The sequence below is a fragment of the Equus caballus genome, chromosome 4 (genome assembly GCF_041296265.1).
Source record: "Equus caballus isolate H_3958 breed thoroughbred chromosome 4, TB-T2T, whole genome shotgun sequence".
Taxonomy (NCBI): Eukaryota; Metazoa; Chordata; class Mammalia; order Perissodactyla; family Equidae; genus Equus; species Equus caballus.
This window is the reverse complement of record NC_091687.1, coordinates 32,700,458-32,725,622: the sequence shown is the minus strand read 5'-3', so window position 1 is coordinate 32,725,622 and position 25,165 is coordinate 32,700,458. Positions and strand designations below refer to the sequence as shown.

At 33.2% G+C, this 25,165-nt stretch overlaps 1 protein-coding gene across 3 annotated transcripts in view; it reads left to right on the top strand.

Moving 5' to 3' along the window:
* SEMA3A (semaphorin 3A) overlaps nucleotides 1–23,804 on the top strand; it is a 451,042-nt gene extending 427,238 nt beyond the window's left edge. For 2 of the 3 annotated variants that reach the window (XM_070264479.1, XM_001491234.5), the window contains 4 exons: nucleotides 1,644–1,801; nucleotides 4,983–5,050; nucleotides 17,791–17,933; nucleotides 19,338–22,709. In XM_070264479.1, the coding sequence (XP_070120580.1) occupies nucleotides 1,644–1,801; nucleotides 4,983–5,050; nucleotides 17,791–17,933; nucleotides 19,338–19,793 (825 nt within the window). In that variant the 3' untranslated portion in view covers nucleotides 19,794–22,709. Of the gene's footprint in view, nucleotides 1–1,643; nucleotides 1,802–4,982; nucleotides 5,051–17,790; nucleotides 17,934–19,337 lie in introns of all 3 variants that reach the window. The other variant, XM_014739188.3, reaches the window with a different exon arrangement.
* The last annotated feature ends 1,361 nt before the right edge of the window (nucleotides 23,805–25,165 follow it).

Here is a 25,165-nt window from a genome sequence, read left to right as displayed (position 1 = left end):
TTCATTTAAGGGAATGGAATAGGCAATATTTGTCAGTATAACTGCTTCCACAATGGCTTCACTTTTATTGTATTACTTCTTTGGCCTTACATCCCTTCCTGTGTTAAGATATATGTAAGTTGGTTAGCTTTAAGCACGGAATTGTTTTCTATATAAGTACTCCTTATAACTTAGTAATTTCTTCGTTTCTAATTGTTACATCAGTCTTCATTCAACTTATCTGTTTATTTATATGTGTATTCCATCTTTGAAAGTCTTTTGGAAACACAATTTTAATTATATCCATTGCTGATTGTCAGGCACTTTGTAATATTAAAAGAACAGACCATGGTTCAGAAGCTGGCTTTTCTGTAACTTATTTTTCACTTATAGGAAAATATAATTGTCTAAATATTTATATGGAGAAATTTCACTTATATGGAGAAATTAAAATACACTTTGGAGGTCTTTTCCATGTGTACTATTAGATGTTTCAGTATTTACACAAGTTTTATTTAAGGCTTACTATAAAGGATTGAATAATCCTTTAGTACATACAAGAAAAGGGAGCTGTGACACCAATTACGGTAGAATGTGGAGAAATCGCAAAATAGTTTTATTTGTATTTCATTTTGTGTTTACATAAATTTGCAGCTGATATGCTACATTCGCTCAACTTTGTTAAAGGCGTTTTTTAAATTGTACTTAAATCCTGAATTAGTTGCTGTTACAAAGGTTTTTTTTTTTTTTTCCATATTCTGCCTCATTCAGTAACTCCAAATTCATTGATGATAATGGCATTGTAGTTCATTGTATCTGAATTCGTACTTTAAAGATTTAGTTAAACATGCTCATTTTATGGAGAAGGAAGTCTTAGAAAAATTATGTGAATGGCTCAAGATCACACAGAGAGTTAATGTAGGGCAAGACCTGGAATCCAGGTACCTCAAAGCCCGATACATACTTTCTCCACAACACTGGAGCTTTTTGTTCAAGTCTACTGCACCAGCCAGCGTGTACTTGATTCCCTTCTTTGATGATCTTTTGAAGGAAAAGTAATTTAGTAGTTTTATTTAAAGTAATCTTCTTGGAGGTAGTGCAAGAACAAGACAGTAATGAGCAAAACTTCTTACACAATCAGGCACCAAAACTTCCTGTTTCCTTCTTTTAGGAGAAAACTCTATCCCAGGCAATGTAATAGGGTGCCCACAAGACAGAACCAAAAGATCCCTCCCTACATGGCAATGTAGATAATCTGATCAATCAAAATGATAAACAGTAGAAGGAAAAAAAGCAAGCTATCTAAAAGCAAAAACTGAAAGGTTGAACGTTATAATGCTCAGTGTCTTACTGTATTCTTTTAAAAGGTTATTTTTATTGAAGTATAATTGACATAACTATTACTGTCTTCCTTTATTTTCCCTTGGTTTTATCCTTATTATAAAATACTCCTGTTTCAGTCAAATATTAAGATTTTGATCTTGCTCTATTTTAAATGGTCACATTATCTGCCAGGCCTTTGAAGAAACTACCAATAATAGTATTATATTAAACTTATAAATACAAATTTATTTTTGATAAGTTATGTATAAATAAACATTTTTTTAAGAAAAGAGATTTGAAAACAAGATAGTTTGGGTCCTAACAGTAAGCTCTTTCCACAGCAACAACTCTACATTGGCTCCACTGCAGGGGTGGCCCAGCTCCCTCTGCACCGCTGTGATGTTTATGGGAAGGCCTGTGCCGAGTGCTGCCTCGCCAGAGACCCTTACTGCGCCTGGGATGGCTCCTCATGCTCTCGCTACTTTCCTACCGCGAAGAGGTAGGAGATGTATTGGAAATAAATACAAATATTTTCTATTTATCTTACCTGATTCCATTTTTTGGAACAGCTTTCTTTGTGTAAGTTCATCACCTTTTTCTGATGAATAAAAAGAGGTTTCAGGAGGTTTTGTTTCATTTTTTTTCCCTTAAATAGTCAAACCAATCAGAAAAATGTATAACAGGATAGTTTGGTACTAAACGTAGTGGAACAAATGGTTTTAACAAATTAGTGAGGTAGATCCAAAACATCACAATAATATCCTTGAATGTTTACTCTTGGGAATTATAAAGTTTTTACCTTCATTTTACACAAATGGAAACTGAAAGCCAAAGCCTTGGAGAAAGTCATGATGAGGATCTGGCCTGGGCCTTGAGCCTTTGTACAAAAATGCTCTTTTGTCCAGAAAATGCTCTTCTTTTTCTATCCAACATTCTAGCCTGGTTTTAAAATTTAATGAGGCAATTTGTATCTCTGGGTGAATGGAAAATTCTCAGAGAAATGAATTTATTTACCTTTAGAGTCTTTGAGAGTCCACAGGAACCCAATTATAAAAAGTCAAGAAGAGTTTTTTCTAGTTTTGAAGATATCACATCTTTGTGTGTGATATATATAATTTTGATTAGCTAGCATCGAAATATATCTATTTTACCCCCAAATTTTAATACCACTATATTATCATAGTATCATCTCACATTTACAGTTTCTGAACTTGAAATATAAAACCATATAATAAAATATCTATTAATCTGTATATGTGTTATACAACTATTTTAAGTATACTCTTGATAGCATTTAAAAGTATTTTTTTGGATATGCTTGAATAAAAGTTGCTAAGATATATCTGAAAAGTTATCTAAAACAATATGTTTAGAAAAGACATAACTAAGTGACTGTCTGGGAGATTGAAAGCAGTAGACATGGACATTGAATCATTGAACACAGTATTATCTTCAGGAGGGGCGGTTATACTTCAGGGAACTCTTAGACATATCCTAAAAGTTGTACACAAACTTCGTTTACTTTTGCTTTAAAAAGTAAAAACACTTTCTTCATTTGACAAAATAGTCATCTCAACATATTGTCTACTACTCTCTTATGGCTACCTTTCTCTGTGGATATTTACCAATGTTTAGGAAATGAGCAATGATAGATGAAAGTAATGTACAATATCTTGCTAACATAAACCTAAAGATTAAAGGTATGCACATCAACCTATTGAAAAATAAAATAGAAATCAGCATTATTAAGCCACTGCATTTTATGAGCCATAAAATTTACTTTTTATTTTTCATTACAGCTAATATTTTCAAAGAAGCTGTGAACATGGGTTTTTTTTCCTTTGCTAGTGAAGCGTGTTCTACAACATTTGGATTATTTTAAATGTTTGGGAAACAGAGGAAAGAAATAACATGAATTTTTACTTAAATCTTTTGATTACACAATTTAGATAACATTGACTACTGTGTTAAATCATCTGCAACTTAAACCTATCATATAATCAGTCCAGATGGACTAAAACTTGGTCTCTTGTTAATAATACTGTTAGATGTAAATGTAGCATTAGCTCATAACATTTAATAAATATTCACAATTTTCTTAAGCCTTCAACACTTAGAATTGAGATAACATGTTTGTATTACTTTTATATACCTATTGATTTTGTTGGCAACTTAAATCTAAGATAAAAACTTTAGGTAGAGGTAATGTGTTATTGATTAAAGAAAACATGGATAGTTTAATAAATGGCAATATGCAGCTTTACTGCAAGAAAATTAAATTATTTAAGATTAAAATTTTATGATTCTTAAATTCATTTAGCTCTAGGGAGCTTTTAATGTTCCTCAAAAAATGTAGAATTCATGTTTGAACTAAAAAGAAATATTTGCTTTCCATGTGAAAGTGTATAACATTGTCTAATTTAGTAATAATACATTTGAATTTTAAGGTTTTCTTAATAAAAAAGAAGATAAAAATAAATCATAATACATCTATAATAAGTTAAAAACCTGTATATGATTATATATTTGAAATGCATTTATTGCATACTTACAATCCAAGATTGAAGGAATTATCATTAACACATTTTTGTTATGCCTTACAGATTTTACTTAATCCAGTTTCATGTGTCTTGAAAAGGATGTTTAGAGGTCTTATAATTTAGATATCCTTTGTGATGGCATTTTTCAAAAGTTTAAATGGAAGAAAAATGCCTTCCCAAATGCTTTGTGGTTCGTGTTTCACAAGTCCCCTTGTTGGCTAAATTTTGAAATGTGCAACATCTGTTTGATGGTCTTACCAAATCTACAAATAGAAGTCTATAAATACTTTGGGCTTCTAAATTCATGAATACAGTAACAAATTCCATATATGCAATTCTCAATGGCCTTTATAAGAGCTCTTTTCAGGGATGGTAACTAACTTTGCAGCAAGACAATACGCATTAAAATAGATGCAAAAAAACAGTTGGGCAAGTGTCTTCAATCTTTTCCAGTCTATTACACATAGTCAATCTCCATTTTTAGCCTCTTTCTCAAACTACACATTTTTTTGCACCACAATGGCTAGAACCAACCTCTCCGTCCCTGTTAACCGTTAGCAAAATATAGAGAGAGGATGCCCAGAATGTACTGCAACTAATATGATCTAAAACTAAAAACGAACTTAAAAACTAGATTCCTGTCTTAATACTTTTAAATTTAAAAAAAAAATCTACTTAAGGGATTATATATAAGTATTAAGAGAAAGAGAACATTCATGTGGATTTTAATTTTCAAGCTTAATCCTTTATCAGTGATGAGGGAAAAAAGTTTAATTCTATTTATTGAAGAAATGGGTTAATTTTGTGCTTTTTCCTCAGAATTTAAGATGTTAAGAATTTTAGAGTTTCTGGATGTTACATTCTTATTCATTGACATCCAATAGCAAAAAAACATGAATTTTCTGTTATCAATACTTTAAAAGACTTTTAATGCATTGTTAGTACATTTGTCTACTGGTTCCCATTTTGATCGTCTTGGAGGTATACTGAGCTGATTTTAAAAATCTTTTAGTCAAATGCAGATGCATTTCTTTCTATAAGCTCTTGAAGTCTTTGATTTTTTATTCTTTTTAATTCTTATGACAAATTCCCAAGAGACAATAGAGATACAATAACACCTTTTAAATGTAATTATTTTAGACGCACAAGACGACAAGATATAAGAAATGGAGACCCACTGACTCACTGTTCAGACTTACAACACCATGGTAAGTTACAACAGTTTTTGTCTTTTAACCTGTTAATAGCAGAATAAAATCATAGGCAATAATGCATATCCACACATATGCATGTGGGGCACACACCTCTTCCAGAACACTTAAAGAAATGCAACTAAAGAGAAAGAAAATCTAGGAGAAAGAAAATTCTAAAGAACATAAAGCACTGGATTACGTTTTATTACTGCAGGTATGGTAAATTCCAGCTTCCAGACCTTTATGAGATGTAAAGCTCAATTTTCTCATATTAACAAAAAGGTTTAAGTACATGCTTCTGTATACAGTGGCAACCTGAGAGTAGTAGGCAACAAAAATATTCATTTAGATACATCAAAGAAGAAAATGTGATCTTAAAATAAGAGCTGCAAATTATTCATTAATATGCTGATGATATAGACCCAATATATTGTTATTGGGTACCCTAGTCAAGTAGAAGCTAATTCAGATGCCTTCACACTGATTTACTAGTTTGATATTCCCTTGAACTGAGGATTTTGGAGGAAGTTCATTTTATGCTCCCTAAAAGATGTCAAGACCTCTTTAATGTCAAGTTGCTTATTTAATGCTAAAATATCAACCAATCTTCATTTAAAATGCAGTAATATTGTAGTATATCTCACTCCTCCTACTTCAACCCTTTACAAAAACAATAATGAGTCTATGCTTCCCTCTACTGGGGAAACTTACCAATGACATCACTGCTAATGAACGTTCATGGTTAAAAATGGCTAAAATGTCAAATGTAAACATTTTACATGTACTTGAATATAATTATCCTATTAACTTTTTTGGTAACTTTTACATTAATCCTAAAATAAGGTCTGATGTTTTTGTAAATTGGATTTGATCTACTAATTCTCTGTATAGAATATTCTTGTTTCATAAATGTTAAGAAAATACACTGCACAAACAACACCCAGCATGCATTGGAAAACCCAGCTACCTCTCTGAAAGTCAGATCCCCCTGCTGTGTATCCCGCATGTGCTGGTGTCTGATTTATGAGCGTTCACAGTCTTGTTTGGGGGATGCCAATACCAGAGGACATGCAGCCACCAACTGAGCCTATATTCTGGATCCAGTTTTGCTTGCAAAATTTTCCTGCCAAGGACTTACCTGTCTGTTATTTTTCTCATTATAAAGAAAAAATATATCAACAAATTAGAGCACATGTTATCAGTCTTTATCTTTTTACAGATATAATGAATTATTGACACACCCTTCTTAAATGTGTCAAATGCACAGCAAAACATGCACTAGTCTTCCATTATCTATTTCACGTAAAAATATTGAATTATGATCAGCACAGTTTAAGCAGTGCAGTATTATGAAATATTAATTCATTATAAAGAATCTACTTGCTTAGATATGGAGAAGCTAATGATAATAACTGGAAGAAGAAGAAATAAGACAATGTAACTAGATCTCATTTCCAGTCAGACTTTAATCTCCATATCAATATGGACCTTGTTATTTTGTTTACTCTTATCTCTAGGGCTGTAACAGATACAATATCATGAATATCATAGATATTTAATAAATATTTCTTAAGTGAATAGTGTAATATTTCAAGCTGTAGCATAGATACTTGTTTTTATGTTTCAGTAGAGATTTGAACTAAATAGCATCTATTATTTATTGTGAAAATGATTTTTCATACATTGTTATTATTAACACCATCATATTCAGGAACAGAATCTCTCTTTTAAAAACATCATTATCAACCAATCCATTACCTAATAAATTATTATTATACACCTCTATATGTAGGATACTATGCTATGTTTTGAAGATTGCCAGAGAACTATGTATATATCACTGACATATATATATCTCACTGATATGTCTGTGTCTCTGTATCTTTATATGTATTGTAGGGGAGGAAGACATTTCCTCTTCCCAAATGTGGGTTCGTCTGGCCGGAGAACGAATTAAATTCACATGAGACAGAATAGCAAGAGAAAATTAAACAAAGCTTTATGAGGAACCATGGCCCGGGGCCTTTCTTCCCGAAGGAAGAAAGGGCACCGAAGAAGTGGGGTGCACATAGTGGTTATATACCCCCAAACAGGGTGTTTCACATGTGATTGAAATGTCCCTCCCACAATAGTCACAAGATTGCCCTGTCGGCACAGTGCTTGATGGACACAGCAGGTAGTGGTCTGCTATCTCGGTGGGTGTAGCAGGAGGCAAGTCTATCATCTGGAGCTGGGCGGTCACAGGTGAGCGCAGCAATCAGTTCCTAGCCTAAGGAAAGATGCTTAATCCTTAAAAAATGCCAACGTTGGGAGGGGGAGGGAAGTCAGTTACAGGAGGTTACCAGACTAGCACAATAAAATGCAGATTTTAAGTCCTTGCCTTTGGTATTGATTAAGAGTTTTTAGAGAGAAGGTCATCTCCTTTCTTCTTCCTGGTACAGAGAGGGAGGCACCTTTACAGATAGAGATTTACCTTACAAATGTAAACGTGTCCTAACAAAGGGCAAGTTCCATTCCTCAGAGCCTCCTTCCCTGTCCCAGTTTATCAAAAGCAATTAGCCTCAAATAATCCTGATGCTAAAGAGACATGTCTTGGGGTGGCCAATTCCAGGTCCCCACAGTATCTTACTGATACTTCTATTTGTTTAGCAATCCAGTACCTTCAAAGACTCAGTATTTTTTCAAAAAGATACATATGCTGGAATTATGAGTGTACAATTATATAAGGAACAGCTGATCAAAGGCATATTCATTTTTTTTTTAAGTGAGACTGTGGATAAATAAATGTTGTTGACAATTGCATGAATGGACTTTGGAGAGTGCTTAAGTTGTGCTTTGATGAAATTAGAATGGTGAAAGCCTATAGAAATTGGGAATGTAGAATTGCTTAGCTATGGAAAATAAAATGAACATGAATCAATTTTTCTCCTGATTCTTCAATCAGAATGCATACTGTAGGGAGGAAAGGGAATTGCTATGGTTCAGTATTATGGGTCTATTTTTGGGGTAGAGTCGGGGGTAGAATAAACAACTCTAAGTAGATGCTTGTGATATATGGGAGGAAATGGTAAAATAGTCCAAGAAGCTCTGCAGCAATAAAACATTCCTTTTTTGAAGGCCTCTTTATTCCTTGTCAGCTTGTATTGCTAATTGACCAAGCATAAAAAAATATACACCATAGATTACAATAAATTTCAAATATATGGAAACTAAGTCAGGAATTCCCAAATGGCCAGACTGAGGCTTATCATTAGGAATCAGTGAATTATCTTGGAATAGGTGATGTCAATATTTGAAAGTAAAATGGGCAAAAACCCAGAGCCCAGCTCTGTTAAATCCTATATGATGGCTTGCTAATGTCACATCTCACAGTGAGTAAAATATACGTGCTCATATGGAAATATATAAAGATATGAGATGCTTTCACAGAAAGCTGCTAAGCAACTTGAAGTCAAATTATACACTTCAGGATGATCAGTTCCAGCTGTAATGGTAAACATATTCTGTGACATTCTATATTTCACACATCCTGAGATTTTAACAGAGAGACTATATAAAATAACTCAGAATTAAGGTGGAAGAAATTTTACTCTCCGTGAAACCTTTAACACTCTGCTTCCTCTCATGTAAAGGCAGCCCTAAAGGTGAATTGGCCTAGATGAATGAGAAAAATCCGGTCTGATACCCCTTGGTCCAGCACACTCCATCACTGGTGGCTATTCACCTAGGGAAATTTTAGTATAAAACCCTAAATATATATGTGCTGGCAGATCTTCTTGTCTTCCCACTCAGACTTCATACTGAATGCTAAAAAGAAACCTCAGGTTGTTTCCAATACGTTACCTTCCTTAAAATCACTATTGTGCACACAATTGAATCTTGTCTGAATTTGCATTCAAGAGCACGAGTGGGTGAGTCAATTTACCTTTAAACTACCTCGCATTTCCTCTTTACTAAACAAGAATGAGCTGTACTATGAGCTGCATATCCAGAAAGGAAAAAGCTATACCATAAGTAACAACATTTTAAAAAAATTAACATCTTAGATTTTTTAATCTTTGAAATATCTTAGGTCCTAACTTCTAGTTTAACGCCATCATTGAATTTCACTTCATAACAGTTCTCTTGGCTGTTCTACATACATGCATTTTCTTTTTAGCTTCCCAACAATAAAACTCTACAGAATTCAGTCTTCTTAATTATCTCCATGACTAGCTCTTCTCAATTTCTGTCTTGGGTGGCATCAAAATCATTCCAAAATTTCATAAAATGTCTTTGGCAGTGTCATCTTTATGGTCTGCAGAGCTATACATTTAGTATTTTGTAGCAATGCTAGTTTGGTCTGTGCTTTAGCGTCTTTTAAATATATAGAAAATCCAACTATGAATCTGAGTATTTAGCCCCAAGAGAAGCCTCAAGCTTTGATAGATGAGCATGATGTTAGCTCTAAAAAATCCCTAACTTTAATAAATTAATAAATTGTATCAAGTCTAAGATGTCACTGAATGTAAGATACACCATTACTTTATGTACTTCTGAAAAAGAAAAGCTGTCCAAGATGAACAATCTAATAGATAGTCCCGCATCAAGCCAGGACACAATATGTTTCAGCATTAATACAAAGGAGAAATGAACTCCCATGCAGAAGAAGATAGCAAGGAAATTTGCCTGTTTCAACCATAATCATGGGTGGTGGAAAAAACACTCCGTGAATCACAAGATGGTACCCATGAATCTTTACTTTCTGAATTCACACCAACGGGGTGGACCAAAAACTTTAGACAGAGACTTTAACTTAAAGAGGTATTAGGGTAGTCGGATCTCATGTGTCTGACAGAAGTAAGAACAGATTTTTTCTGGGAAATAGCAACATCAACTCACATCAAAAGCAATTGTAAGACATATTCTGATATCAGAGACGTTAAAATATAAAGAAGTGTGCATCTTAGAATGAAATTATTAAAGTATTATTTTTTATGATTTCTGTAAACCCTTTTGAAACTATTTTCACTGGAGATAATCAATCATCACAAAAGTCATCTTCCAATATTCTCTTAGGCAGATAATTCAATTATTCACAGTATACATGTGCAAGACATGCACATACAACCTGAATAAGAAGTTTGAAAAATTTTGCGCTGTCGTTTCTCCTTATTAAGTTTTTAAACATGTCAACTGAGATCATCCAATTGTTTATACACCTATAATTGAACTGTTGTAAATGGAAAGTTTTTAAGCATGCTGTATGTCTTTAAATTCCAAAATTCATAAGGAACACATATTAAAATACAAGATGGTATTTTCATTATTGTTTATAGATTTCTGCTTCAGCAACTTGGTATTATCCATCATCTCCTATCATAACTCTTTGGGAAAAACTAAATTAAACATTAAAGTCCATGTTTCCTGATTTTTAAATGTGAAAGTTCCTATGGTAATTTTACTCTGGCATATAGATTATATGTGCTTTCTTGGTAAACTGTTTGCTATAAAATTATGAAAATAAAACATATCATATGTTCACTATAAACTAAATAAATACTACAGTAGATATCTTCATATTGGTATTGCTTTTTAAGTAATTGAATTTCAGCCTGCCCTATTCTAGGAAGCATTGCAGCCTCTAATATCACCAGATACTAAGCACAGTATTAAATATAACTTTTCAGATGACTTTACAGTTAGCTCATAACACATCAATTTCATTTTCATATCTTAAATTAGTAAGGCTCTAAAAAATAAGATACTAGTGATTCTCTCAAATACAGTAATTACCTATGAATAATAAAATTAAAATACCTGGCCCTATTTATCTGTCTGTTGATGCATCTACCTATCTATCTACCAACAAGAACGTTTTAAACATGAATCTACTTGAATCTGTGGATTCAAGGAAGATTAGGAACTACCTGAATTGTAAAATTCTAAATGCTGTGCTCTGGTTGATAATTACTTCCCAGCATCAAAGACAGATCTTAATTTAGGGCATAAAACAAAGTAGTTTAAAGTTTAAATTTATCTTCACAAGTTGACAAATTGTAAGTTTAAATTTTGTCTAAGATTTCATTAGTTGAGTCTTTTTTGTACTTGACAAATGGATTTATTAATCACGTGGACTTTAATATGCATAGATGCATGCATTTCTAGCTGCATTCATGCATGCACGCAAACTCGAATTCAACATTTACTGGGAAACTAGTTGGTATTAGTATCATACAAAACACTGGAGAAACTTGTAAGAAGAATTATCCTGATAAATAAGCAAACATGATCCCTGTTACCTTATTTAGTATATACTGTAGAATTTAAGTACACTGTAGTATATAATATTATTAAATCAGTTGTTAACCATGTAAATAGGTCCAAAAATATACGTGAATATTAAAGATGAATGAAATTTTTGTCAATTTTTTAAATTTTTAAATATTTTACATCTTCTCAAACGACATTGATTCATCCAGCGAAATGTCTTTTCAGCTACTGCTACTTAAAGAGATATTATTCCTTTGCTTGAAATCAAATTAGATTCTTTTCTATTGATAAAGTGCCTGTTGAATTTCTGGAGAAAATCATCTTGATTCTAGTAAGGAAAATGTAAGTAATGATGCTTATACATAAGAAGTACATATCTACAATTTTCCTTGTCACTAAGAGTTGATGGGCAACATTTTTTTCCTCCCCTGAATAACCTTTAACAGTGAATATTATTGAAAAAACAATTAAATTGCAATATGATGCAAACAACTGGAATTAGATTTCTTGTTATGCAGTTCAGAGACAAACTGTATTTGCTGAATATTTAAATAATTTGCAACCATTTTCCCCTCCCCCAGTTTTTTTACTTTTATATTTATTATTTATGAAATTCAACTTTTTAATAACCTGAAGGAGGAGAACATCAAAACGATAACAGAGATCAAATAGTTGAATAAATATATGGTTCACCACCTTACTCATCTCTGTCTTTTCTACATGTTGTCAAATTTCCTAAGATTGTTACATTATTAACATTTCAATCTTGGGAGACACTTATAGGGTTAAAATGAAAAGTGAAATAAATGGAAAGCTGAAATGTGATGCCTTCTGTTTCTGCTATATTGGAAGAGAATCAAATACTAAATAAGGCCTTTAGCAACGTGATATTTCTGGCCAAATGATGGATATCATGACTTTTTGTTGTTACAAAAGGAAGCAATTTATTTAACTTCTTTCTTTCCTCCCATTCTTTCTGGTTTATTAGCCTCGTTTCATTTTCATAAATTATCCCACTAAAAGAGGAAATGATTAATTGAAGACTGCTTCCTTAAAAACATTATTTCTTGTCATTAACAGCTGTAACATATTATAGCATTGTGTTATTCAAACACACTGTGATGTTTTTAAAATAATCTTAATTTTTGTAGCTCTCAATTATTTTGCTGTATCTATTCAGATTATTCAACCCATGAGAATTCATTATGCCAATTTAACAACTTTACCCTTCTTGTCTACTGGTAATGTTCATGACAAAAGTTTGTATTCAAAATAGTTGCTAAATAGATTTTAAAATGGATTAAAATGAGATTGCTTGCTTTCTGGAAATCTACAAGGTTAATTCATTGGCATGGACATCCTTGAGACATACAGGTGTCCCTGGAGATGTGAAAATGTATTCATATGATTTCTCAAGTCTCTTTCTCTTCCTATCATCTCATATTTGGAATTTTTGCTTTTGGAATATACTTGATTAGTCATCATCTTTTCCCACCATATCTCAAATCAACTCTTGTAACATTATAAAACTTAACAAATTTAGATTTGAGATGTTTACATTTACTAAAAGTTTAATAACATATTCTGTCATAATCAGGGTTATAAACCTGTTTTTAATTGATTAAACTTTTAATCATTTCTTTTATGTACTTACAATAACTCTGTGATTTGAGGATGTCAAAGTTACATGAGATTTCAGCTTTTAAATGCAATGTAAATAGTTACCTAGATTTCCCATTCCACGGACATCAGCTAAGCGTTCCTGAATGCTTTGTGCCAGAATTATGGAACATGCAGTATGGAGGAAGATAACCAGATGAACAAATAATTGTAACAAATAAGACTTCATGTGCTCTAAAGAGATATATAAAAAAAGATTTTTAGGAAACATAGAAGAGGAAATAATTTCTTTGATGCTGGTGCGGGGAATAGGATTGATGCTGAGAAGAAGTTTATAATTTGTCTCAGTGTGGATTCTCAGTAAAGGCTTTTAAGTTTTGAATTAACAGTTGAAACTGTCACAAGAACAGCAATAATAATATCACCTCACATATTTAAGAATATTTCTGTATCGAGACATTATTTTTTATGTAGATATATTTTAAGAACATCATAAAAGATATTAAAAAGGGTTATAAAAATTTTATGTTGTCTATAATTGCTAAATGACATAATATATTTAAGACAATTTGCAATTGTTTGATTAAAAACAAAGATAAGGTAAAGATAGCAATAATGGCACATAAGCATAGCAGGTATACTGACAGAGAACACAACCATGCATGCAGCAAGAACATATTTACCAAGAAGCTGTAAGGGTAAAACATAAATTTGTCTAATGAGTTGTTTTTTGTTTGTTTGGTTTTTTTTTTTTTGTGAGAAAGATTTGCCCTGAGCTAACATCTGTTGCCAATCCTCCTCTTTTTTCTCTCGAGGAAGATTAGCCCTGAGGTAACATCTGTACCAATCTTCTTCTATTTTCTTGTATATGGGATGCCTCCAGAGAATGGCTGATGAGTGGAGTAAGTCCACGCCTGGGATCTGAACCCACAAACCTGGGCCACCCAAGTGGAGTGTGCGGAACTTTAGCCACTTGGCCATGGGGCCAACCCCTCTAAGTAGGTCTTTTTAGCTATTGTAGAGGGGGAAATGTGATCAACTAATCAGTCACAAAGTTTATTTTAAAAAAATCAATTGTTCAAGAGAATCTCAATAATTCCTAAAAACTAAGACCAAAAAGAAAAATTTCTCAAAGATGAATGTGGAGAAAACACCGCAGTGCAACGAACATCATACTCAACCACATTGTGACATAAACACAGTGAGCAAATCCATAGAGTACTGCTTATGGGCTTCCTCAACGTAATCAGAGGAACCTCAGCCAACACAATTCCATAAAATCAATTATGTTAGGGGATTAACACAATGTGTTCCACGTAAACTGCTCTCAGATCAACTAGTTTAATCTAGAGTGAGATTTTGGGTTTTACCTAACCCTGAATTTGCAAGATTTCATATCCTTCAAGAAATCTTTAATCAACAGTGTTTTCTCAGTTAAGCTTCTGATTTATATTGGGTGATTACGAGCTCAATATTATATGCTCTGAAAATACTTATAGCTATACTATGCTGCCATTTTTATGCAAAGCTGTTTGCTTTAATAAACAGTCAAAATGAGAGTACGTTTGACATTCAAAGAAAAAATTGAAAATCTAGTAAGATTAGAAGACAAGAATCAAAATGTTGTTCCTTCGTAAATTTTTCTGAAAGAGAGAGAGAAGGAGAGAGAGACAAAGAGTTATTGGGGGCAGGGGGAAGAAAGGAGGGAGAAAAGGAGAGAGAGAGAAACATATTGTTATTGGACCTCTAATGTTTTCTGTGTTGTGCAAAATTTACTCAAGCAGTTGGGTAGAAGGGCCAGGAAAGGGAATGGATATTTACTGAGTGCCTTCTAATCATTCTTTCTAAATATTTATTTGGTATCTGTTTATAAGATGTCAGGTTTGGAGACATTAACAGAAAAAAAATGTTTACAGGTTGTTACATCTGAGCACCCAAATATCTGAATGCTTGGCTGAGGCCACTTTAAATGAAAGTTCTGGCCCTAAATTAAAAGTTGCTGATGATAGAAACATTCTACTGCAGAGGAATTAATGGAAATAGCTACACTTAGTGGAAATTTAGTTTTTGCAATTTTTGCTGATGGCAGCAGTACCTAACAGAACATAGAATAGGTGAATCTCAAATCGAGGAAAGACAACAGTGCCTCTGCATAGTGACTCGCTGAGAGTTAATATGACAGGACTTTTAGCTTCACTGCTTGCTAACTAGATTTTCTTTTGCTTTTTACTTAGACAAAGGAGAGAAAGAAAGGGCCAATTTACAGGGGAATGAGTCCTTAAGGTATTGGGAAGAGTAGTTATAAAGGCAAATTAACTAAAGCTAGCAGGCGAATGAACCAAACTTTCCAGTTATTGTTCTTATCTCATTCAGGTAGAAAAGTACCTGAATGTCAATGTTTCTTGAAAAAGACCATCAACTGTTGCTATAATAGACTAAAAATAACTTGGTATAAATTCTTGGTTAAATCAAATAACATCTTACATTATATTCTACTATAGGTAAGTAGAAGATAAAATGAAATATTTTTTAAATAGAAGAAAACATTTACTATCAAGAGAATTTTTCTTTTTGTACATTGGGAATCATTTGCTGCCACCAGACGTAATCTTGAAGAGAAACTAAAAACTGAGCAGGTTTTCAGGACTAAGAAAGGTTAACAGAAAGCTCTCTGTGGTTCAAGTAAAATGATTAAATTGATTGGGAAGAAGACAACCAAGTTACTTTTTTTAAGTGTACCTATTCAATGTTACATTTATATTAAACTCTCTTCTTTCTTATTATACAAGTTGCATCGCTCTTCTTAGCTTTGTGTCAACTAATGTACTGAGGGATTTAAAGAGTCCTATGTTTGAGAGCAATGATTTACTGATACCTTAGATTTCTATAGATATCCTTAGTAATTTAGACAGATTAGGTAAGAGACTAGTCAGTTATTATCGTAAATTTCTACAGGAAAAATAGGCCTGGGAGGTATAGCTGGTAAGCCAGAAGATACTGGTGGCTCACCATGTTGTTTGTTTCCAAACCCACTGGATTGTTTTTTCTATGTTATCATGCTGTCATATATCTTATGATTCATTAATATGTAGAGATTGAATGGAAAGTTTTTTCCTAAAAGTGAAAGGATTTCTTTTTTTAATTAAAATTTTTTCTTTTACTTTTTAAAATTTTATTGGAATAAGAACACTTAACAAACCATTCTAATTAGTCATGGTAACTCCTGAAATACAAGAGATTTTCCAGCCCCCGTCGGGCATAGAGATTCAATTCCTCTCTAATCCAGGGAAGCAGATGTCTTGCAAACTAGCACAGCAACATGTGCTATTCATAACGTATCAATTAAAGATATACAAATAATTTCAGAGGAAAAAGGAAAATGCTACCATAGTCAAAGTAGATATTGACACACAAAGATATATATCTCCAATATGGAAAAAAATGTGACTTGGAATCAGTTGCATATTGCTGTTTCTTTACATTTCAGTCATTTCCTGTTTTTTTCCTATTTCCAGGGGATTGATTTGTTGAATAAGAAGGGACAGATACTTCCCAATATTAGAGGAGTTTTGTTTCACACGAGAGTAATAGAGGAAGAGGCAGTGAGGTTGACATCCCGGGAGATAGAAAATGGAGGCAGAAGGTCGCCTGTAGGCAGGATGAGGATAGGAGATGATTGACATAGGCCATGTACAGGAATTGGATGGAAGCAGGATTTTGGAAAGCTTTAAGTGTAGTGAGAGCAACTCATATTGTCTATGACAGACAGAAGTACTCAGTTGATTATAACAAGAGTAAAACTGTCAAAGTGATGCCAAAAAAGGGAGGAAACATTTTTTTTTAATTAAAAATCTCGCTGAGTTTGAAGTAGAGAACAAAAATTTTTCAACGGTCTACACTGTCAGCCCTCTATGCATGTGAAAATGTATTTATTATTTTCTAAATTAACTTAATGAGTTCCAGATTGTACAGGATGTCATAATGAAAACAGGATTATACAAGATAATAAGGAGTTTTTCCTCTAAATGAGTTTTACCTAGACTCCCTGTGTCGTGCTTTTGATCTTCACTGTGTTTCATTTACCACATTGAAGGAAGTTACATAAAGGATAAAATAATAGAAACTTAATCAGGAAACAGGTTTCCTCATTGCTGCATTTTAATATATTCGCTTTAGCCTAATTCTTGAAAATAATAAAAGATGTGTCATTTTAAAATAAGGACAATGGAAACCACATTACATTATAATTGTGCATCTTTCCTCAGAGCCATCCCAAATATTTCACACCAATTTATCTTCAGAACAAACTTGTGGATTTTTTAGGGATTATTGATGGGGAGTATAAACTTCCTGAATTCTACTTGTATTCTGTAAAATACCAGATAAATATTATTGGCTAGTGAATTTAATTTTACAGATGAGAAAGAAACACAAAGAGGCAAAATAATTTCTCAGAAACAGATTCTTGTTTCCAAAAGTGCTGTAGAGTAAGTATGACTATTGTACTAATAGCCCAATATGAGCTGGCCCCATTCGTCACAGCATAGAGTTTTATGGTGAAAATAATTTCTTGGTGCCCATTATCATGGCGTATAAAGGTGTATAACTATACTCCACACATGACTGATTTTGTTAATGTAATGCTTTTTTCTGGTAGACAAATCTCTGCATATGCTTTACATAACCCATACAAAAATAGTCTATTTAGGTAGGCACTTGGGTTTTGAAACCTTACATCCATGACTTTGCTGTCATCCTCAATCAATTTGGAAAAACTTCCAACTTGGCAACCAATTTATCTCTTGAATTGCCAAATAAATACTTTGGAAAGTTAGGTTTGCTTGTCTAACATTTTCTCATTTTATTTCCTCTTCACTGGCCAGATAATCACCATGGCCACAGTCTTGAAGAAAGAATCATCTATGGAGTAGAAAATAGTAGCACATTCCTGGAATGCAGTCCAAAATCGCAGCGAGCTCTGGTCTATTGGCAATTCCAGAGGCGAAACGAAGAGCAGAAAGAAGAGGTATAGGGATGAAATTGACTGGCTTATTTCTATCTAACATATACTGTTAAATGACCCCAGCATGGTTGACCTGAGGTGGGGGGAAAGTACTGTGAATCTTTATCCTTTTCTTAACCCATCAATAGCTCATTCATTAAACAAGCATTCACTGAAGGTTGATTACATGGCAGGTTTTGTGCTAGGATTTGAAGAAACAAAGGTGAACTGGTAAGAGTTTTATCCCAGAAGCAATTTGGGGATATACTTTAGAGTCTTCTTTTCTTCCTGTAGTTATCTTCAAAGCAATTATGTTATCTATATTTGTGTACAAAAAGAAATAAAATAAAATCCTCCTACTAATTTTAACTTTTGTTCAATTAATTCTGCTATCCAAAGGTACTTTCCTTTCTCCATTAGCTTCCTCTTCAAATGGGGAGGGGAAATTTGAGGAAGGGAATAGTAGATTTTGGGTGAAGGATCTGAGGCCCCAGTATGAAGTCTGATACGAACTATATATGTTGCACCAGACAGAGCTTCCTCCTCACTGGATCCCTTTATTTATCTGTAAAATTAAAGAATTATACACAGAAAATCTCAGTGAGTACTCTGGGTCTTTAAAGCTTTTTAAAAGCATTAAATAAGAATAACCGAACTATGTAGATGATTCGTAAATGTATTATGTGCAGACATTGTGTATTTTACAAACATAATCTGAATATAAAGGTAAAAATCCTCCCATTATCTTTTTTGACATTTGAAGAAGGCTTTAAACATGTGATCACATCATACAAATGTCAAGGCTGATTTTATATATTACCAGCTTAGGCTTTCAGAGATCTCTGTTATAAGCTGTTTTCAAAATAAAACTGAAATTAGATATACTCAGGAGCATATATTCATATTTATGTCACATCTAAAACCTAGGTAATTTAATATTTAATTATTAAACATGTAATCCCATGCTTTTTTCTGCTTGCTCAACTGCTGATTTTTTAATTTTATTTTTTAAATCTTATTATAAATTTATTCTAATGCTACATTGCTTTCTGGCATTATAGTTCTGCCTTTCCAATTCCTATATTTAATGTTAACTTTCTCCTATATTTATATACCTTCTTTAAAATCTATAAAATAAAGTATATCATTGTCCTTTCTTCCCATTATCTTGAGTATTTTAAATTATTATAATGAGAAATTCAATTAAAACAGTAGACAATCAATATTTTGCAATGTATCTTAAAAATAATTGACAGAGATTTTCTTTTCCCTCATGGGAAATGCTATCATTTCTCTTCAGTTAGAAATTTTATTAACTGTTAAAATGTGCTTCAACACATAACATAGATTTTTACTGAGACAGAGTTTCAGAATTTATATTTCTTTTAAATATATATATTTTGTTACGATCTTTTTTCCTTCTGCTAGATCAGAGTAGATGATCACATCATCAGGACGGAACAAGGCCTTCTACTCCGTAGTCTACAGAGGAAGGATTCAGGCAATTACCTCTGTCATGCTGTGGAACACGGATTCATGCAAACTCTTCTTAAAGTCACCCTGGAAGTCATTGACACAGAACATTTGGAAGAACTTCTTCACAAAGATGATGATGGTGATGGCTCTAAGACCAAAGAAATATCCAACAGCATGACACCCAGCCAGAAGGTCTGGTACAGAGACTTCATGCAGCTTATCAACCACCCCAACCTGAACACAATGGATGAGTTCTGTGAACAAGTGTGGAAAAGGGACCGAAAACAACGACGGCAAAGGCCAGGACACACCCAAGGGAACAGCAACAAATGGAAGCACTTACAGGAAAATAAGAAGGGTAGAAACAGGAGGACCCACGAATTTGAGCGGGCACCCAGGAGTGTCTGAAGTGCATTACCTCTAGAAACCTCAAACAAGCAGAAACTTGCCTAGACAATAACTGGAAAAAATGCAATATACATGAACTTTTCTCATGGCATTACGGGGATGTTTACAATGGTGGGAAATGCAACTGAGTTCCACCAATTATAAATTAAGTCCATGAGTAACTTTCCTAACAGGCTTTCCTCCTAATTCCAACATCTAATAGAGGTCAGGTGAACACAGATGTTCACTTTAGCAGACTCAATGTTTCCTACGAGATTTCATTGTAGAGGTTTCACTTTCTTCTTTGCCTGAGAAATAAAAATGTCATTTGCCATATTGCCATCTAAAGAAGAAAAACTGCATTAGTAAAGCCATTTTATTGAACTAAAAGTTTAAAATAAACTGCATGGATTTACTAAGCTGATGAATATTGCAAAATGTGGTTGGATTCAAGGATATTTTTTGTCTACCAGCACTCATGTTTATATGTACTAGAGGAGTAAAACGATACTAAATGAAATGGTCTGTGGAAACATAAAAAAACATAAACCATTCATCCTCTTGAAGAAAAATGGACTACACTGATCTACTACTGATGTCTTCTTTCAGCTTTGACCTAAAGATGTATTTTATTAAAACTATAATTTAAATGTACCATGACAAATATGCAGTAAAGTTTAGCTTTTTTCTAAGCTAGAGTAGGTCTTTGTCTTACAATTATTGTGCTATATAGTTTTTGTTTAAAAAACCCCAGTTGTGTGCTGCTTTTTTTTGACATTTTGTCTTCAGTTCTGAGAGGGATAGCCAGTATTGTCCTAGAAACATATATACATTATTAACAATTAATTCCTAAAACCTGGATATAAATTATGCTTTATTTCTCTGAGGAATTCAAACAAATAACACCTCCCCTTGTTTAAGCATTATCTAACTTAATTTTAACCTGCATAATGTCCTTAGAAAAACAGAGCATTTAGCTAGCAAAAAAGGGAAGAAACAAATTGATTTGTTAAATGCATTTTTTTGTACCTAGTAGATTAATGAAGAAAAAAGGAACTGCATATTTCATGAAAATAATAAGAATTATCTTAATATAATGTTAATAGAAAATGTCTCTTAATTCTGTGCTTGAATCTCTGCATGATATTTGAGACATAAAAACTCTCTCATGATTCCATTAGGAATCTGTGCCACTTAATTTTTTTTGAAAAGACAGAGATCAGTAATATTCAGAACAGCTTAAAAGTAAATTTCCCAACTCTGTCTACATCTGTATCAGCTGCCTCTTATCTCACCATGTTTAAGACAATTATCTGTCTAAAGAACACGTGATTCTTTTCACATCAATGGGAATGACTTTTATACAAACTATTTTCCAGGATACAACCACACTCAAAGCATGTTAAACCCTTTGTCATGTCTCAAGGATGTATAAGACCTTCAGCCTTACAATATACTCTCTTTTGCACTGCACTCACCTTTCCCAGACTCCCTCCCTAGGGCCTTCATCATGCACAAAAATGCAAAGGAAACATCTCATTGCCAATTAATGAAAGTGACATTGAAATTCTAACTCTAGCTGTCTTGGGATTCTAATTAACTGAGCATTAATTTCTCACCTCAGACTACAGTGAATTTTTTAAAAATTCTCTATCAGCTGAAATATTTCACAGATGGAAGCTCATGTTTCAGTTTTAATCATTACTTTGAATAAGCAATTTGTTGATGCTTGTTTCAAATGAAAGTCTAAAAATATTCTACATTCAATTTTAGGCTCCATTGATTAATACAGTGTTACTTTTGGAAGTACATCGAAGTACATCCTCAAATGGTAGCTGAATTTTAAATTATTTGAAGGACACACTCCCTGTAGAGAAAAAAAAAAGTGTTTGAAATATAAATCAACGAACAAACAGTGCTCCAAAAAATAGGTCATTCTTTTATTTTCATAGAGTTTCTTAACTGTACTAAAATTCAGTGTTGCGTTTCATTCTAAATTTGCAGCTACATCAGATTTATTTGCAACAATAGAAGTATCTTATAAGTCCTTAAAAATAAAGGATTTGAAGGGATAGAGGTTCTATGATAACTTTGGGAGGCCTTCCAATGGCTGAATGCATTTTGTTTAGCATTGTAAAATATCCATAGAAAGAAATTCTAGACTTCAATTAGAAGAAACAAAAACAAACAAATTTACTGTCATGTCTCTATAAACCATCAAATCTATGTTTTCAAAGAAAATTATAGATTTAACTTGCAGGTAAATAACTCATTGCAGTCATAATCTTCTGCCAATGTGTATTGAGAGGGGGCAGTTTGCACAAAAAATAATCGAAATCTCATTTAATTTAGTTTTAATAGGCTTTGGTATATGCATGTATTATCAGAGTTGAAACTTTGTTAAGAGACTCACGTGACCTTAAGCAAATGATGACAGCAGTCTTAAGGTAGGAAAAAGGTACATTGCAGCGGAGAAATTATGGCCCAGTTGAAATCAAACAAAAAATGTAAATGCATGTAAATGCACACTTAATGCTCCTCTTTATGTATTACTTAGTGACTTTTAATATGTGTTTAATATTTTTGCTACCTACACATTAGGCAAAAGAGATGTAAATAATTTTGAAAAGAAGAGGAAGAACAGTATAAAATGCAACTTTTTATAGGTACTCAATTTCAATGTGTTCAACATCATCCTAAAATGCAAGATTTTCCCACACAGGTAACAAAGTGGTTTATGTGCTATTTAAGGGCAGAAGGTGTGTGCCCATTCAATACGCATGTTTTTTGCCAGGTAGTAAATATGTTCCATATCTGTATTTATCATTGCATTTCAGATGGGAACTAGAAAACTGGAGAGAAAAATGTAATGAAATTGCTGCTGTAAATTATTCCTTTTAGCATGTATTCAGTTGCTAAATACACATTTCTTCAAAAGATTTGAATTCAGATGTCTTTACTGTTCCCCATAGCATATGGTGTCAAGGAACATAAGTTTAGAAAATGTTGAGAACCAGAGCCAGGTTGCTACATAATCAGCTAGCAGATTTCTTCATTGTAGTCATCTGTAAACTGGGTTCTATTATGGTGACGATGTGAATTTTTATGCCCTTTAATTTAAATATTGTTACATTTATGTCATACCTAAAAAAGAAATATGGGGATGAAATCCTATAATGTGTCATTATGATAATCAGTTTGGTTTCATTCAAGATCTACAAAGATACCCAATAATTGTTATTGAAATTGCCTATCCTGAAGGTCATAAGCAAGCATTTTATTAATATGGAGTGATTAGTATAACATTTTGAAATCTTTGGTTTATGAATTCATTTTTTAAACACAATTTGCATTCATTTTAATGGAAATCTATCAAGTTTCATGGTTTCAAAGACACACTTAACAAATAGAATTCAATGTCATCTTATTGTGTTATAGTGTGTTAGCTATAAATTGGCCTTATGCCAGAGACATCCATTCTTTTTATTTTCACTTTGTTTGTAATAGTTATTTAAAGTCGGTGAATGTTTGCAAAATGCACGTTTCCATAAAGAAGAAAACATTATTTTTCAAAAAATCTGCAAAATGCTATTAGTTTATTTGATTTCTAACAATTTTCTTATTCTAGTTAATTAAAGAAACATACCTCTTTTAAGTTAATATAATAAGAGGACCTATAAATGAAAGAGAATGAAGTCACAGAAATGGTGCCTCATATAGTATGGCCATTTTCAGTCAACCTGACCAAAGAAACACATTGGTTTTTGTTTCAAATACGCAAGCACACACAGGCACAGGTACCGAATTAAACCAAACCAAACAAAAAGACGATTTTGAATATAAAGAAATTGAGCTTCTAGACACTTTATCTTTTACAACCAGATTCTTATCCATTCAATTAAATTCCAGTGATAGATTTTGTCTGTGTACTATGTAATAGGCACTGGTAAGTGATGAGGATATTCAGATGAGTGAGACATAACCCCTATCCTCAAGAGTTCACAATGAAATAAAGAAAACAAAATGGCCTTACATCATCTTCTCTGGCAAGTCTTTCTTGATCCTCGCATCCCTAGGTTAGGCTAACCACCTTGTCTGTACTAAATTTGTGCTTTCTATATACGTTTTATTGCCACACTTATCACGAAGTATAATTTCTTTGTTTACATTCCCATCTCCCTTTCTAGACTGTGAGCTCCTTGAGGACAGGATCTAATTCATCTCTGCCCTCAGTGCCTCACATGACACCTGGTATAGGAAATACCAATATACATAAGTCATTGTTGGAAAGAACCAGGTTACAATGTGACAACTGCCAAATGCAAGCTCATAATAAAAGTGCTATGGGATCAGAGAGTAGGAAGTATTTAAATTGTGGAAAGGGATCACGGAAATGTTCAGAAAACAATACAGGCTGTGAATTGAAATATAAGTCAGATTTTCCCAGGTGAAGTAAAATGAAGGGCCATCTAGGCAGAAGACATAAGGAGAATGGAAGATAGGGTGAAAAATACTTTTATTCTGGGAAAAAGTATTCTCTGTGCTTGTACGAGCCCAGGCTTCACAAAGAAGAGTAAAATGTCCCATTACTATGAGTCAAGATGTTACATTTGTTTGGTTCTTCTTGGATTTTGATTTATTGCCCTCTATTAGTATTCACATTCTCATCACTGGCACATGGTGGCATTCACTCTGCTTCCTTCCATCCCTTGACCTCTTTGCTCTCCCTCCCTCCTTTCTCTCTGAGTGTTGACCACTTTTATCTTTACTCAGCTGGAGTCATAGCACTGGGCAGTGTCCTCACAATTATCTTCAAACTAATCTTTATGCCATAATCTCTTCTCCAGTTCAACCTGTCGTGCTTCAGCTGGGATTTGGAGACTAATGGCTGGGAGAAAATAGCTTTACCAGGTTGACCCCTCTGTGCTGCAACACAGTTCAGATGAAGTTTCTCTTATATTTCACCTGCCTTCAGGATTACCTCCCTCATCTAGTATTAGATGACGTGGCCACAGGTTCCAACATCGCCTTGCTAATTAGCAAGGTGACTCACAAACAAGACTTCATGAAAGATATCATTAAGATATGAAGCCCGTATTTGTTCAGTGGATACCCTAGATGGGGTACTTCAGGGCTAAACAATGATGCAGGTCAAGTTAACACAGATAGTTGACAGGCAAAGTCTCCTATTTTTTTTCTTTAAACAAAAGAAAAAGTTTTAAAAAATGAGGAGGCCTAGCTGCATCTTGAATCTGTCAACTCCACACCACCACTATATTAAACTGTCAAGTTTTTTCTCTTGTAACAAAAGAATGTATTTTATGTCTCTTAATGTAAACATTATACTTGTAGACACACTATTTATTTATATGGTACCTAAGCAAAAGTTTTCA